Here is a 14,484-nt window from a genome sequence, read left to right on the forward strand (position 1 = left end):
TTTTTGTAGCACATGCTCTTCTGGACGGGTTACTGGAATTTAGGGACAAATCTGAGACCATAAACTTAGACTGCTGAAGTTTAAAACTGTCTTTAAAGAATATGGCATGTGGGGATTGTGTCCAAGAAAGGTACTAGACTGAGAATCCCTCTCATCCATAAAATAGGTAAAGCTTAGGACCAGCACTGTAAGCTTCCCCTTCCTGTACCAACAATGTGCCTTCATCGTGATTGGGAGGGAACTCCTTGACTATAATTCACCTCCAATCACTGGCACCTCTGCAGAGTCTGCAAAAGATGGGAGTCACTGAAGAATTTTGGGCTGTACTCTTTTCCTGCTCTGATATAAATTCCATCCAACAAAAAATACATTTTTACAGTTCTATGGTTATAGGAAGTATAGTATAAAGCAACGTTTTCTGAATACATAGAAACTTAATAGCTTAACATACAGAAAAATAAAAAATATTTCCCCCAGTACTGCAATAATGCTATGAAAACATTGCTTATGTAAAGCTCAATCAATATTTAGTACCTGAATTTGCAGTAGGATCCTGCAAGGTATATTTTTTCCAGTATTTCACCAGTATTAGCAGAGAGACGAAGGAGCCAGTTCTGAGCTGTCAAAACTGCAAGCGAAGTTTTATAGTCTGAAAGACTGGGCAATGTTTCCCCCTACATAAAAAAGATCAGTAAAAGAAGTCTGAACATGCAACCAAGGAAAGTCACAAGGCCTGGAACCATGAAGTGACCACAAAACAAAACAGTGGTTGAGGGTAATAAGCAGGCTCCTACAACATCAGGCCTTATACATTGTTAAATCATATAAATCAATGACAATTGCTTACTGCAAAAAACACTTGCTTTTATGTATTCTGCAGTTTAAAAAAAAACCCTAAGTGTATGGCCTACATGAAGATTAAAGATCAATTTTTTAAATCCCAGTTTTCCTTTTTTAAGCCACAGTTTGCCAATATGATTGTGCAGTTGATCATGTAATTTGATATCGCTTAGTCATGAGGTAATTGAATAATCATTGCTATTGTGCAATAAATTATTCCATAGTAACAGGCCTTTGCGGTTCTGGGATAAAAGTGACTTCAGTCCAGAATAATGATTCCACTCACAAAGCAGCGTAATTAGCCTGGGATAGTCGATTTATCTTGAAACAGTGTCCAAGTGGGGTAGTAATTATAGAATAGGTAATTGTACTAAAATAGCTAATTATTTTGGAAAAAGCTATGCCCATCAATTTTGCCCATGTAGACAAAGCTTTTAATGTCTAACTGCCTGATATCAAATAGCTGGATCTCACACCAACTGTACCCACAAAACAACAGATGGAAAAAATATCAAGGCTGAAGTCAAATTGAAAATAAATTTATATTAGCAATGGATAGAATTTACAAATCTTGAAAAAAAAGTGGAAGTAAAATATTCTACAATAGAAACAAAACAAGATTATGACACTTAACACAGAGTGATCAAAGCTATTATTTTAATTTTTTGGTGAATTTTTAATATTCTTTTTAGATTTTCCACTTGTGGAGCACCTTCTTCTGATAATCCCCAGCTGCTTTTTAAACATAACTTAAAATAGGCTTAAACCCTGATATATGAGACATAATGGCTATTTTCACAAATTTTGGAGGAGAGATTAATCATTGCGTTTTTTTGTCTTAAATCCATGTCTACCTACTAAGGATTAGAAGGTTGTGGATTTTCTTCTGAAACTTCTGGTGCTGGAGACAAGAGGCTGGACTAGATGATCCTTCAGTCTGATCTAGCATGGCAAGTACAATGGTCCTATATAGCATTAGTAGCTTAAATGTCTACACTGCTATGGAACAGATAATAAAGTGAATAGTAGAAATGTAGAGCCCTTTTTGAGTTAACAGTACACATGCACAATCTTAAAAGTTAGAAAATGTTCTTTCCTTCTTTTTCTTCCCCCAATATGGCCAAAAATGACTGAGTAAATTTTGGCAGGAGGCAAGGGAGATTTGCACTTTATACACTAACTAAATCAGAGATTTATAGCCTAAGTTTTCATGAGCCCAAGCTCAATTCAAATGCTGCCAGATGAATAAATTCTGCTTAAACTTCTAAAAGTTCACCTTTGTTCTGAGAGACAGCAAGGCAAATTTCAGTCTAAAAATTACATTTTAAGACATTTGTGAACAAATGAAAAAGAATGTTAAAATTACAATGTGGTAGTAATCACTGAGATGTAGAGTTTCATATATATTATGCACCAGTTTAAAAGCTTCAATAGAATAGCATTAGAATTCTTCTGGGGTCTATAACCCTATTACTGTGTAAATTGAAGTTACACATATATCAACAAGATGGTATGCCCCTAAAGATTCTGCCAAAAATAAAGAACATATTGAAAACTTTAAATAAACCTTATACTTTGCATGGAATTGTTTTAAAAAATGATTCCTTCATTCACAGGGGAGGAAGGTCTCTATTAGTAAGGCTGTTTCATTGAAAAATACCAGCCACTTATGTGCTATGCGATGATCGTCATTCCTGACAAGCAATGTGATAGTCCTTAATAAGAACATTGTTACAAACAAAGCAAGTTACCTATTAAACAACTACTCCAAGCAAAGACTAACATATTAACATGCACTACCTTGAAAAGTTACTCCTCTTAATGGAAAAGGTTAGAATAAAGCAGATTATACAGTCTCTGAATATCTGGCTGCTTCCACTGAAATCATAGCAAACCTTCCACCATTTTCACTGGGGGCCATTTACAGACATCTGAAGTTAAAATTGACCCTTAAATTACTGCAAACAATTTCAATTTTGCCCTTGTCATTAGTAAACAGTTCTTTCACAGCTAGATCAGTTACATCTTTGCTTTTCAAAATTCCTTTCAAAGTAACCTTACCAGAGGACATTCCAATAATAAAGCATCCTCTATTTTTTCTGATTTAGAACATGGTGGCATTTGATAAAGTATTCTTGGCTCTCCTGCAATGCTGAAAAAAAAAGATTACAAATGATCAGTCTATTTTATAAATTACCTTCTGTCAACAGGTCATTTTGTGGATTGTTATAAATCATTACCTCTTCCTCAGGCAGGGAGCAATCTCAACTGTCCAGCATGCTGGACTATTCTTATTTTGCTAAGGGTCACTTTACATTACCCTCAGACTACTGAGCAAGATTACTGTAAGATGCTGTTAAAAAGCTCACCTTTCCTTGGGAGAAACATTTAAAAAGATTTAACAGTAATGCTCTTTAGTAAACTGTATTTTTCATTTTTTTTAAGTATATTAAAATTTACTCAGAAGCTAAAGAAAATCACAAACCCACCTCACTTACTACTCTACACTTTTTCAGCTCTGCCTACTTTAAAGTAAACACATAGCTGCCTATACATATATTTTAAAAAATGAAAACACTTTACAATGTACAATCTTCTCTCTACAGAGGACAGGAGTTAAAGTAGGGCTGCCCTACTTGTGGCTCGTGAGGAGTTAAACCTGAGGCTCTCACCTAGCCATCACTCCCTGCGTTGCTCTGGCTGCTGCTTCCTGCCTTTGCCCCCTGGGGACAAGGCAGTGTGGTGCAATGTGGGAAACTGAGGGTGAGTCCAGGTTGTGCAGGGTGGGGGGAATCATGCCCTTGTCTAGCAGCAGCGAGGGGTGGGGGTGATAGGGATGCCCAGTACGGTGGTGAGGGGGTACAGCAGTGCAACACTGGAGAGGTGCCAGTGCAGTACGGGGAAAGCATCCATGAAGCCCAGTGGCCTGTGGCTTGCCTGATGTGACCCATGCAGTGTCCAGCTCCTGTTGGTGTGGACCTGGGTACTTAGAAGTTGGACAGCCCTGAGATAAATAATGGACCACACATGGCCCATATTCTTCATGTTGTTTAATGCAGTACTGGTGGATGGTCAGATGCTGCAGTGATAAGCAGTAGAATCATAGGGAATTAGGGCTAGAAGGGACCTCAGGAAGTCCATCTAGTCCAACCCCTGCCCAAAGCAGGACCATCCCAAACTATTTCATCCCAGCCAAGGTCCAGCCCAGTCTTAAAAACATCCACAGATGAAGATGCCACAACCTCTCTGGGTAACGTATTCCAGTGCTTTACCACACTCCTAGTGAGAAAGTTTTTCCTATCTAACCTAAACTTCCCTTGCTGCATCTTGAAACCATTGCTCCCGTTATCTGCCACCACTGAGAACACTCTAGCTCCATCATCTTTGTTGTTGAAGGCTGCTTTAAATCCCCACCTCAGTCTTCTCAGCGTGACTGAAGTCCCCCATAAGAACCAGGGCCTCCCACTAGCTGAAGAAGAAACTACAGATACTAGAACACTGGTTTGTAACAAGTTACTGGACCAAATTCTGTCAGATGTATTTGTGTAAACCTAAAGTAACTTCTTAATTATATTGTGTAGCTGACAAAATCATTAGGCCCACAAAATACTGTTGTGTACTGCATCACAGCATTGCATTATACATCTTATTGGTGCAAGAAACCATTTAGAATGAAAGTCTTCTCATCTGTGTTACTTATGACAGTGCTGAGAAGTCCTTTATAGTTTAAGAGCTATACAGTTTAGCAGTATAAGTCTCTTAAATGTGTTTCCATTTTTGTCCTCTTCTTTGGGCCGTATTTGTATTTGCAGAGCATATGTACCATATTCATTTATATGGTTGCTCAATAATAATTCAGCTTTTTGTTATAAACTGATCCGATTGATCGATTTGCATGGGGTACTTTTCAGTGAAATTATAGCACTGTGTTGCCATTTACACAATGGAAACCACATGTTAAAAAGGGACTGGATCCAACAAAGTAATGAATACCCTCAATCCCCTTTAAATTATGAAATAAGGCAGGGCAAGGACATCTTGGAGCAGAGTTGTCCAACTCATCCAACCTCACAGGCTGGATTAACATCCTTGAGCCAGTCTGCAGGCCAGACTGGGACTAGCTCTTTGTAGAGTGGCCACAGCATTGGGTCTAGCTTGCATATCACATGCATCAATCCCTGGGGCCTGAACAGGGCTAATGCTGCTCTTGTGCACTGGTTCCGGGGCCAGCAGGGCACTGTATGGAGTGTATGCCCTGTGCCAACCCCTTGTGCCACATGCTGTGCATGCAGGCAGCTCAGTCCTGCACACACGTGCCAGCCATGGGGCTCACTGTAGTGCAACCTCTAGGGTCAGCAGGGGGTGCGTGTTGCAGGCATTGCATGGGCTGAACCCATCACTGCACACAGCACGGGGGTCCGGGGCACAAGTCGCTTGGGTCCAACCCACACACCACATGCAGTGTGCAGGGCTAGGGCCAATGCACAGGGTTGGTCCAGCAACCTGCACACTGCATTAAATGACACCATGGGCCAGATCCAGTCTTCAGGCCATTATGTTTGACACCCCTACCTTAGAGGCTAACTAAGAAGCATATAAGATTTCGTAGGTAACAGCCTACTTCATTAGATGCTACAAAGTCTGAAGGGTGCTCAAAATTTTGTAAGATTGAGAGTAGATTACTGCTCACAGGACCAGTGTTTCCCTTGCCAAAGAACAAGGTCCATAAGTCATCACAGAATAGCCAGAGCATTAGGAGATAAAAAAATGAGCATCTAATCATGCAAACACTGATGTATGTATTTTACTTTTGCTTAGATGAGTAATCCAATGGGAGTACTTGCATGAGCAAAGTTATGTACATGTCTAAATGCTTGAAAGATCAGAGCTTTAGTGATAAAGTGTAAAGTAATGGAAATTTTCCATCATATTACCTACTGACACAGCACCGATAATTGTCAAAATAGATTCTTCCACTTTCATAAGTAATAGGAGATGTGGAATGACTTGTCCAAACTTTTCTGAATTTAGTACTTTCCTGTAACAGAAAATAAATAGAAGGTTGTTATAACAAGCTGCGGTTCTGGAAAATATTTCATTTGCTTCTGCAAATTAATGACTGACTTTTTCAGGATTCATGGTTGTGAACACATAAAGGATTTTTATCCAAATAAAAAGGTCTGCAGAATTGTTTTTAATAATTCTATAACCATGTACTGGGTATATCCAATTGTGGGTAGAAGAAACATTAAAATAAGGCAAGCATATTTTTTAAATAATAAAAATTGAAAAATAACTGAAAAAATTGGTGTTGGAGGAAAAGGCAGTAAAACTGATGAATGGACCTTTGCAAGTAAACTAGGGATAAAACTGAATGAAAGGAGATCCTTTTCCAGTTTATGGACAGCACATAAAATACATTTTTAATCACTAACTTAAAATTGGCTACAAAAGTTTAACCTTTCACACTGGAAAATGATAGGCCCAGATCTTACCACTGTGCAAGAATACCCTTATGTATGTAATTCCATGAGGTTTCTCAACATCCTCCTCCCCATGAGCTGGGGAAGGCAAAGGGAGTTTGTAAACTTGTTTACATAAGGATCCCAAAATGTGAATGAGTTTAGTGACTAATCACATGTATAAAATTAGGCATGTGCAGGACCTTTACCTGTAGCATTAACAAAGGCTTGGATCCTACAGTAAAAAGTGTGCAGGCCAGTGGTTCTCAACCACTTAACACTCAAGGCACATCTTGTTCAACTGAAGAAACCCCTCAAAAAATTCCAGCTTTTAGCTTTCCCTCATTTTTTGACTACAAAAATAATAACAGAGCAGTTCTTTTCTTGCAAAAAAATCTTTTTGACCCTATGTGTTCCTATTTGAAATATCAAGGTTTATGTTGTGAATTTTGGGTATGTGTTGGCATATCTAGTATTGTACAACACCCTTAAAAAGGAAGTCAAGGCACCCCAGTGCCATGGCACCTTGGATGAAAAAGCAGGGCCCAGGCAGATGACAAACAGACAAGAGTCCTGTTCACTTTAGCATGCCTCTCTGTGGGTGCAGGTATGCAGACACCTCCATAGAGATCTTGGCTGTATGAATGGGGCCTAGCCCCTTCTAGCTTGCTACAAGTAAAGTTTTATTAAATGTCTGTGTTCATCCCAGTCAGGGCATGGATGATCATTTCAGTTTCCTACCAGGGTAGTGTTCGGCTTCCAGCCACAGGACGTGTTTGTGTTTACTAAAAAAAAAACAACATTGCCTTCCTTCACTGGGTAAAGAACTTGACTGAGTTTAGCGCGGGAGACCCAACGTGAAGAGAACAGCGATCCCTTAAAACACTGCCATCCGCGTCAACGCCAGATAGGACCAGACACCCGGATTAGGACATTGCAGGGAAAAGGTTTTCCAAGAGGCAGTGTTATTAGTTAGTCAAAAGCTTGATGAGCAGGGAGCGCTGGGGGTGGGGTGGGAGGGCTCCCCGTGCGTATCTTGCAGGGATGAAGGACTCCTCATCAGCCCAAACTCCGGCTCCAGCCAGAATCCCAGCTCCTTGCCTGGCTGCCAGGCGGTGGGGAGCGTTACCTGGCACAGCAGCCTCCTGAGGATCCCTAGGTTTTTCCTGAGGACGACCCCAGCGTCCTGAGCGTAAAACCCGCGCGCCCGCCCGCCTAGGAGACGGCAGACATTGTGGGGGTCTCGCGCCCCGCGCCAGGGGGTGACGGCGGCTCCGGGCCCCATGACCGGCGCGGGGGAGGCCGCGCCGCACCGCACCGCACCGCACCGCAGGCCACGCCGACTCCTCCCCCTCACACGGAGCCACCTCTCGTCACGCAGCCCGGTGCCGCCCGCCGCCGCGCGGCGCCCTGGGTACGGTAGTTCCCCGAGCAGAAAGTCCGCAGTCGCCGTCTCGGCGCCGGGACTGCAGCGCCCGGCGGCCAGCGCGCCCAGCCCGTTGGCGTCACGCCGAGCTGCGGTTTCGGTGCTGAGCGGGAGCTCCGCGCTCCAGCCTCCTGGAGGCACGTGGGTGCAGGGCCGCCTTCGGGGCTCAGCCCGGCCGGGCACGGGCACGGGGCCCACCGAGCCCAGCCGGCCGCGGGCGCGGCACCAGCGCCGCGCAGTCACGTGGGCCGAGCTCCCCGGCGGCCTCCCTCGGACCGGCCTTCCCCCCAGCGCTGCCTTGAAAGGCTCGTGTTGCCACGTAATCCTGCTAAACCCAGGCACAGGCGGTTACGGCGCATCCAGGGGTTGGTTTTTATTCTTTAAAGCAACAGGGTATAAAATACATGGTTAGGCAAGACACCAGAATAGAAACAGGATTTTTACATTTCATTTTAGTTTGACCTCTTCCATACCCAGTCACGTGCTTTTCAGTTGATCAGGGGAAAGAGACCAAAACAATCCTGAGAAGATGGGGCCCTCAGCAGGGTGAAGTGAGGAGATGGCTCAGCCCTCTCAGCTCCCTGTGGTGTGGTGCGTGCAGCCCCTGACCACACTGGCTGTGGGCTTTAAAGATAAATTTAGTGATTGGAAAATTGCTGAATTTAAAACTATGGAAACTTTTTTTTTCTTTTGGTAGAAGCATGACCTACACAAAGGCCAGTTCAGATCTTGGTGTAGACTCAGTTTTGTTCACAGACATTAAGATACTAATACTACTAAACTAAATGGTGTTCAAGGACTCATTTTATTTGGGGCATCAGAGCCATCACATAGCCATACTTTTTGGTCAGTATTGAACCGGACAGGATTTGTATTGACTCAGGTGCTGTAAAAACTCAGACATGTATAAAAGTATTTTTATATATTTGCTTGATCCAGGGCTCAGGAGTGACCAGCTCTTTCCTGATGCATAGGATACGCAGTACCACATATTTGGGTATCTATTGAGGTACCTCACAAAAGACATTGCCAGAGCTGACAGCAGTTGGTAGCAGAGAATCCAAGCACTGAATGTGCCAGAAAAATCCAACTTCCTTCTTACCTATAAAGGTTCACAGATCAGGAGTGTGGCATGTTGATGTGGTTGTATAAAAGCTTGTGCTTCATTCATATGAACGCACACATACCGGCACAACCCCATACTCCCTGGTCCAGCAATAGTGCTGGAGCAGTGCGGAGGCAGGAAGGCAGGGAAATGGCTGGAGGTGAGGAGGGGCTGGGCTGCTGCGTTCTTTCTTAGGCTCCCCTGGGTTCTGTCAACTTTGATAGGCAGCCGGAAGCAGATAAATATTTTCTAATGAGAAAATTTAAGAGAAATATTTTTTTAGGGCCAGCACACAGCTTCTGGTGGGGCAGTTCCCAACATGGCTGCAGCTAGCATGGCTTCTCTGCTCCCCTCACCTCCAGTGGGAACAGCCAGGCTGAAGCTTCCTCACCAACATGCCTGGGCATGGAGGGGCAGGAGAGGGAGGAGGAGTGGCCGCTACAGGCGAGGGGAGCACAGCAGCACCCAGCTGGTTTCAGTCACACTGGGAATAGCCCCACTGGAAGCTGCTTGCTGCTGGGGGGGGGGGCAGCTGTTCTGCTCCCTTCACCTCCAGCTGTGGCTGCTGTTCTTGCTCCTGCTCCTACTGTGCCTCTCTGGGTGGGTGGGCAGGAAGCTTCAGCTGGGTGGCTCCTGCCCAACACCTGGAGCTCTGGCTCTAGTTCTCAGCCACCTGCCATGTGCCTGCAGATGGCTGCTCATCATGCCAGGTGGGTGAAGCAGGTGGAAAGCAGCTGGGAGCTAGAGTGCTGGGCATAAGCTACCCAGCTGAAGCTTCCCACCCCACACAGAGCAGTACTGCAGGAGCCAGGGTAGCAGCTGCAGATGGGGGCAAGGGAAGCAGAGCAGCCCTGCTGGCACTGGTCCCAGCTGGTACTCAGCTTCTGGTGTGGCTGTTCTGGCTGCAGCTGCTGTTGTGCTCCCCTCATCTCCTGGTGGCAACATGAGCCCAGTTGGCTGCAGTCGTGTTGGGAACAGCCCTGCCAGAAGCTGTGCGCTGGGGTCTGGGCCAGTGGGTGTGGGTGTGAGCGAGAGCAAGGCACAGGGGCAGCTATGGACCGAGCAAGCTCTGCTGCATGCGCCCTCCGACTCCTCATCCCTCCCCTCACCCCCCACTGTTTTCCAGGCAGCCCCTTCACACCCTTTCCATACACCGCCCCCCCCCCATACCCTCCTGCCAACACCCCCCCCCCCCCCCCGGCAGAACATGAAGGGAGCAGATCATGCTTGTCTCACTCCCAAATACTGCTCCCCACCCACCTAAAGTCCCTTAAGAGTTTTGGTGAGTTGTTGCGGTAGGGAAGAGCGGGGGTTGCTGACCTGGCCTGCGACAGCTCATCAAAACTCCCTGTGTGGTCCTTAGGCCCAAATAATTGCCCACCCCTGTACTACATCCAGTCAGGGTTATCTTAAACCAGTTTTGGCCATTTTGAAAGCAGTTTATATGCACTGGATTTCTGTTGTGTTACAGATTTAAACCAGTTTCCAGTCACTTATACTGGTTTATGTGTAATTTCTATCTGTAGCCTCAAGTGTGTTAAATATGCTGACAGCTTTCACAAATAACATATTATTAAAAAAATACTTTGAGAGGCAGGGGATGATAGAGGTGCTTGGTGACAGTCACTGCCAAGTTGGGGCCCAGTAAGTCCTGTGTATGAAGCTGGAGCAGTATTGCAGGCATTACTCTTGAAGCAGCACTGCAGCAAACGGGTTAGTGTTGTGCTGTTTGTCTTGTGCTTTTTCTTGGGTGGAGAAAGTGCAGCTCAGGTGTATAGCTATTTGTGAGTGACATAAGGGTATTTGCAGGTTCCTGAGCTCTGGAACTTGCTTCTAGTCTGGCAGAACACATGCAGATTCTCAAGAGAGGTGAGCTGATTAATTTATGATGACAGACTGAAATTCATAATTGTAAATTCTGGCTAATTGGTTTTCATATTAATGACATATTACACTATAAAATAACTTTTCTAGGTACAGTACAATTATTTTGTATTTATTCTTTCACTTGTATGTTTAGCATTCCATGGATGATTAGGAGCATGAATAGGCATCTTAAATCAAAATTAATTTGTAAAACTAGAGGACTTAAGTAAAAGGACCTCTGGAAGGTTAAATATTATGCTAAATTGACATTTTTGAGTAGTTGAGGTCCTAAGTGCAGGTTCTGGCTGCTAAAATCTGCTTTTGTTTTTTGGGGAAAAATAATATTTTGAATGCAGAAGAAGTAATACATCATTTCCCTCCTCCCACTGATAATTAGTTAATAGAAACTGCCAGCCAAATTGCTTCTTTTACAATGTCCATTTTATAGGACATCCTCTTTAATAACTAACATTTAATCAAAAATTGTAATCATATATTTTTAAATCAGTGTTTAAGGGCATTTAATTAACAAGAAAAGCACTCATTTTTAATATGAGCATAATCCCGCTGACAAAATTTTAAAAATAATTTAATATATGGCTTTCTGGTAACTTAAATGAATATCAGGTTGTTAAAATCTATTTTAATTTAAAAAATATTCTTAAATGTATCTATCATTTAAAATAAATTTATAGTGTACATTAGACTTTACTATTGTTATAGTGCAGGCAAAATGTTAAAGTCTTAATACTTGCCATTCAAACTCTATTACTGATTGGCGGTCACTGTCCCTGTGTAACCTTAACATACCTTTGCTTTATTGCAGCAGCACCAGCCGCCAGAGGGTGCACAAGTTAACTAGCAAACCCTGCTCAGAGCTTTGATTATCATTAATGACATCCTAAAGCTGAGTTGCCAAACAAATCAGTTACTGAGTTAGGTTCATGTTAGACACTCTTATATAAATACCAGAAAGAAGAGTGAGTTGCAGTGTTGCAAAGAGTAAACATACTAGAAAAAGAAAGAGGGTTCCCTCTGGCTTTTTATAGGGCAGTATATGTGTGCTAAATCCCAGTTTCTTCAAAGACATCACTGAAACTTTTCCTATGCATAAAGTTAAGTAAATATATATGGGTTAGAAGAATCTAGTCTACAAATTAAAAAAAATACAAGAGTTTGCCTATGTAAACTAGCAGGCATTAATAATTAAAGACCACCATTATTATTATTATCAGAATGCAAATCAACAAGGAGAAATGCAAAGTGCTGCACCTAGGGAGGAAAAATGTCCAGCATACCTACTACCTAGGAAATGACCTGCTTGGTGGAACAGAAGCGGAAAGGGATCTTGGAGTCCTAGTGGACTCCAAGATGAACATGAGTCGTCAATGTGACGAAGCCATCAGAAAAGCTAATGGCACTTTATCGTGCATCAGCAGATGCATGACGAACAGATCCAAGGAGGTGATACTTCCCCTCTATCGGGCGCTTGTCAGACCGCAGTTGGAATACTGCGTGCAGTTTTGGGTGCCACACTTCAAGAGGGATGCGGATAACCTGGAGAGGGTCCAGAGAAGGGCCATTCGTATGGTTAAGGGCTTGCAGGCCAAGCCCTACGAGGAGAGACTAGAGAAACTGGACCTTTTCAGCCTCCGCAAGAGAAGGTTGAGAGGCGACCTTGTGGCTGCCTATAAGTTCATCACGGGGGCACAGAAGGGAATTGGTGAGTATTTATTCACCAAGGCGCCCCCGGGGATTACAAGAAATAATGGCCACAAGCTAGCAGAGAGCAGATTTAGACTGGACATTAGGAAGAACTTCTTCACAGTTAGAGTGGCCAAGGTCTGGAATGGGCTCCCAAGGGAGGTGGTGCTCTCCCCTACCCTGGGGGTCTTTAAGAGGAGGTTAGATATGCATCTAGCTGGGGTCATTTGAACCCAGCACTCTTTCCTGCCTATGCAGGGGGTTGGACTCAATGATCTATTGAGGTCCCTTCCAACCCTAGCATCTATGAATCTCCATTACTTCCATTATTTAAAAACTATATTACAGTGCCCTTACAGGCACTCAGTTTTGTTGTGTGCACTTTTCACTACATTTTAGAAACACAAAAAAATCTAGGCAGTTATTAATCTTAAGTGAAAAACACTTTAACAAGTAGAGCTGCCCCAAACCAGAATTTCTGTTCCATGGAAAAAGCCAAGATTTTGAAATTTGATGTCATCTCAGTTCAGGATAAAAATGTCAAAATCTCAGAATTTTTTGAAAAATGAAAGAGTGAAATATTAGCTTGTTTTGACAATTTGAAAATGTTTCATTTCAACTTTTCTTTTTGATTTTTACTATGAAGTCAGAAATTTACTTTGTAAATGATAAACTAAATATTTTGACTTAAAGTGAAATCTTAGTGTAAAAAACATTTTGACAATTACCCACAGAAAAGCCAACAAAATTGAGACATTGTTAAAAAACATGTCACTTCACTTCTATTGAATCAGCTTCTTCTGAGATAAACCTGTTCTGTAAGAAACTTCAATTGGCTCTAATTACAAGTAAAAAGAAAGAACAGGGCTAGAGATAAGAGTAGAATGAAAAGTGTCCAAGTAGCCTTTTATTTGGTTTATCCCTGCTTTTGTTTAGCAAACATATCCCACAATTTCCCCTGTGTAATTCCTTTTCAAAACTCTTTTTGCTAATAGTTTCACGTTCTCTGCATTTACACGAGGTAATTAAAGATTCTGTAAATAATTGACATCTTTATTTCTAAGGTGTCTGCTTCCTTACCTGCCAATCCATTGGTACTTCTTTAATTCTTGCAATTGTCATTACCTCATCTTGCCTTGTATTTGCATTAAAAGTTATTTTTATTGGATTAAATTCCATTTTAACAAACATGCTAGTTTATATGTTATAGAGAATAATCTGGAGTAGTTTCCTCTCCAAAAAAATAGCTACATGTAATTTACACTCCAATTTTTATATATGTTATGAAAGAAAATAGCTTCCTTTCTTTTCAGAGGTGGTATAGCTATTATTTTTTTAGCAAAGAAACAAAGACAACTCATCCTTTCTCACTGGTGGTTTTCTACTTCATCATAAAATTGAGCTTTGTATCTAAATAGCTTTTAACAGGAGATTCCAGAGAGAAGTTGGGTGCGGGAGTTGTAAGTGTGGAAACAATTCTTTGCAATCAGTTCTCTGCAGACAACAAATCAGGACATGATTAGAAAAACAAAAACAAAAAAAATCCTAAATTTAGCCTGTTTTTTTTTCATAATGGCAACAGTGTATCTTAAATCAGTGATGCACATCCAGGGTGCCAGATCCTTTGAAGGGTGACCTGAGGTGTGAGGAAATAAGCAAGGTGTCAAGAAATTAACAGATAAGCTCACCAACAGTCTTGTCTCTGCCTGAATTATTCCAATACCCCTACTGCATGGCCCCTCTGCAAGCTGATAAGTGCTCTAATACAGTATATAAATTAGTTTTTGAAATTAAGTGCCATTCAATTCACAAGTTATGGAGGAGGCCTCAAGTCCAGTGAGGGGTGCATTGAGCCCAGAAAGTTTGAGAACCACTGTCTTAAAGACTCCTCCCCTTTCAGTGTTATTCTGGCTCTTGTCTTTGCTTTTCCAGGTGCCTATAGTAGCTGAAGAATTTGTATCCCAAAGAATAAGTTCTGTATATGTCAGCTTCTGATTTGCTGGATGTAAGATGGTTTAGCAAATCTTTGCCTTCAGAAAGGATGTTTTATACAACTTCCTTCCTTCCTGCAGTCCCTGGTT

At 42.4% G+C, this 14,484-nt stretch overlaps 1 protein-coding gene across 4 annotated transcripts in view; it reads right to left on the bottom strand.

The window, feature by feature from the left end:
* Window positions 1-7,947, bottom strand: part of DCAF17 (DDB1 and CUL4 associated factor 17) — a 31,185-nt gene extending 23,238 nt beyond the window's left edge. For 3 of the 4 annotated variants that reach the window (XM_006265906.4, XM_059727291.1, XM_019480563.2), the window contains exons 1-4: window positions 7,432-7,624; window positions 5,775-5,878; window positions 2,902-2,992; window positions 535-674 (exon numbers count right to left, since the gene is read on the bottom strand). In XM_006265906.4, coding sequence (XP_006265968.1) covers window positions 535-674; window positions 2,902-2,992; window positions 5,775-5,878; window positions 7,432-7,587 — 491 coding nt within the window. In that variant the 5' untranslated portion in view covers window positions 7,588-7,624. The other variant, XM_059727292.1, reaches the window with a different exon arrangement.
* Between the last annotated feature and the right edge of the window lie 6,537 nt (window positions 7,948-14,484).

This window comes from Alligator mississippiensis, chromosome 4 (genome assembly GCF_030867095.1).
Source record: "Alligator mississippiensis isolate rAllMis1 chromosome 4, rAllMis1, whole genome shotgun sequence".
NCBI classification, from domain to species: domain Eukaryota; kingdom Metazoa; phylum Chordata; order Crocodylia; family Alligatoridae; genus Alligator; species Alligator mississippiensis.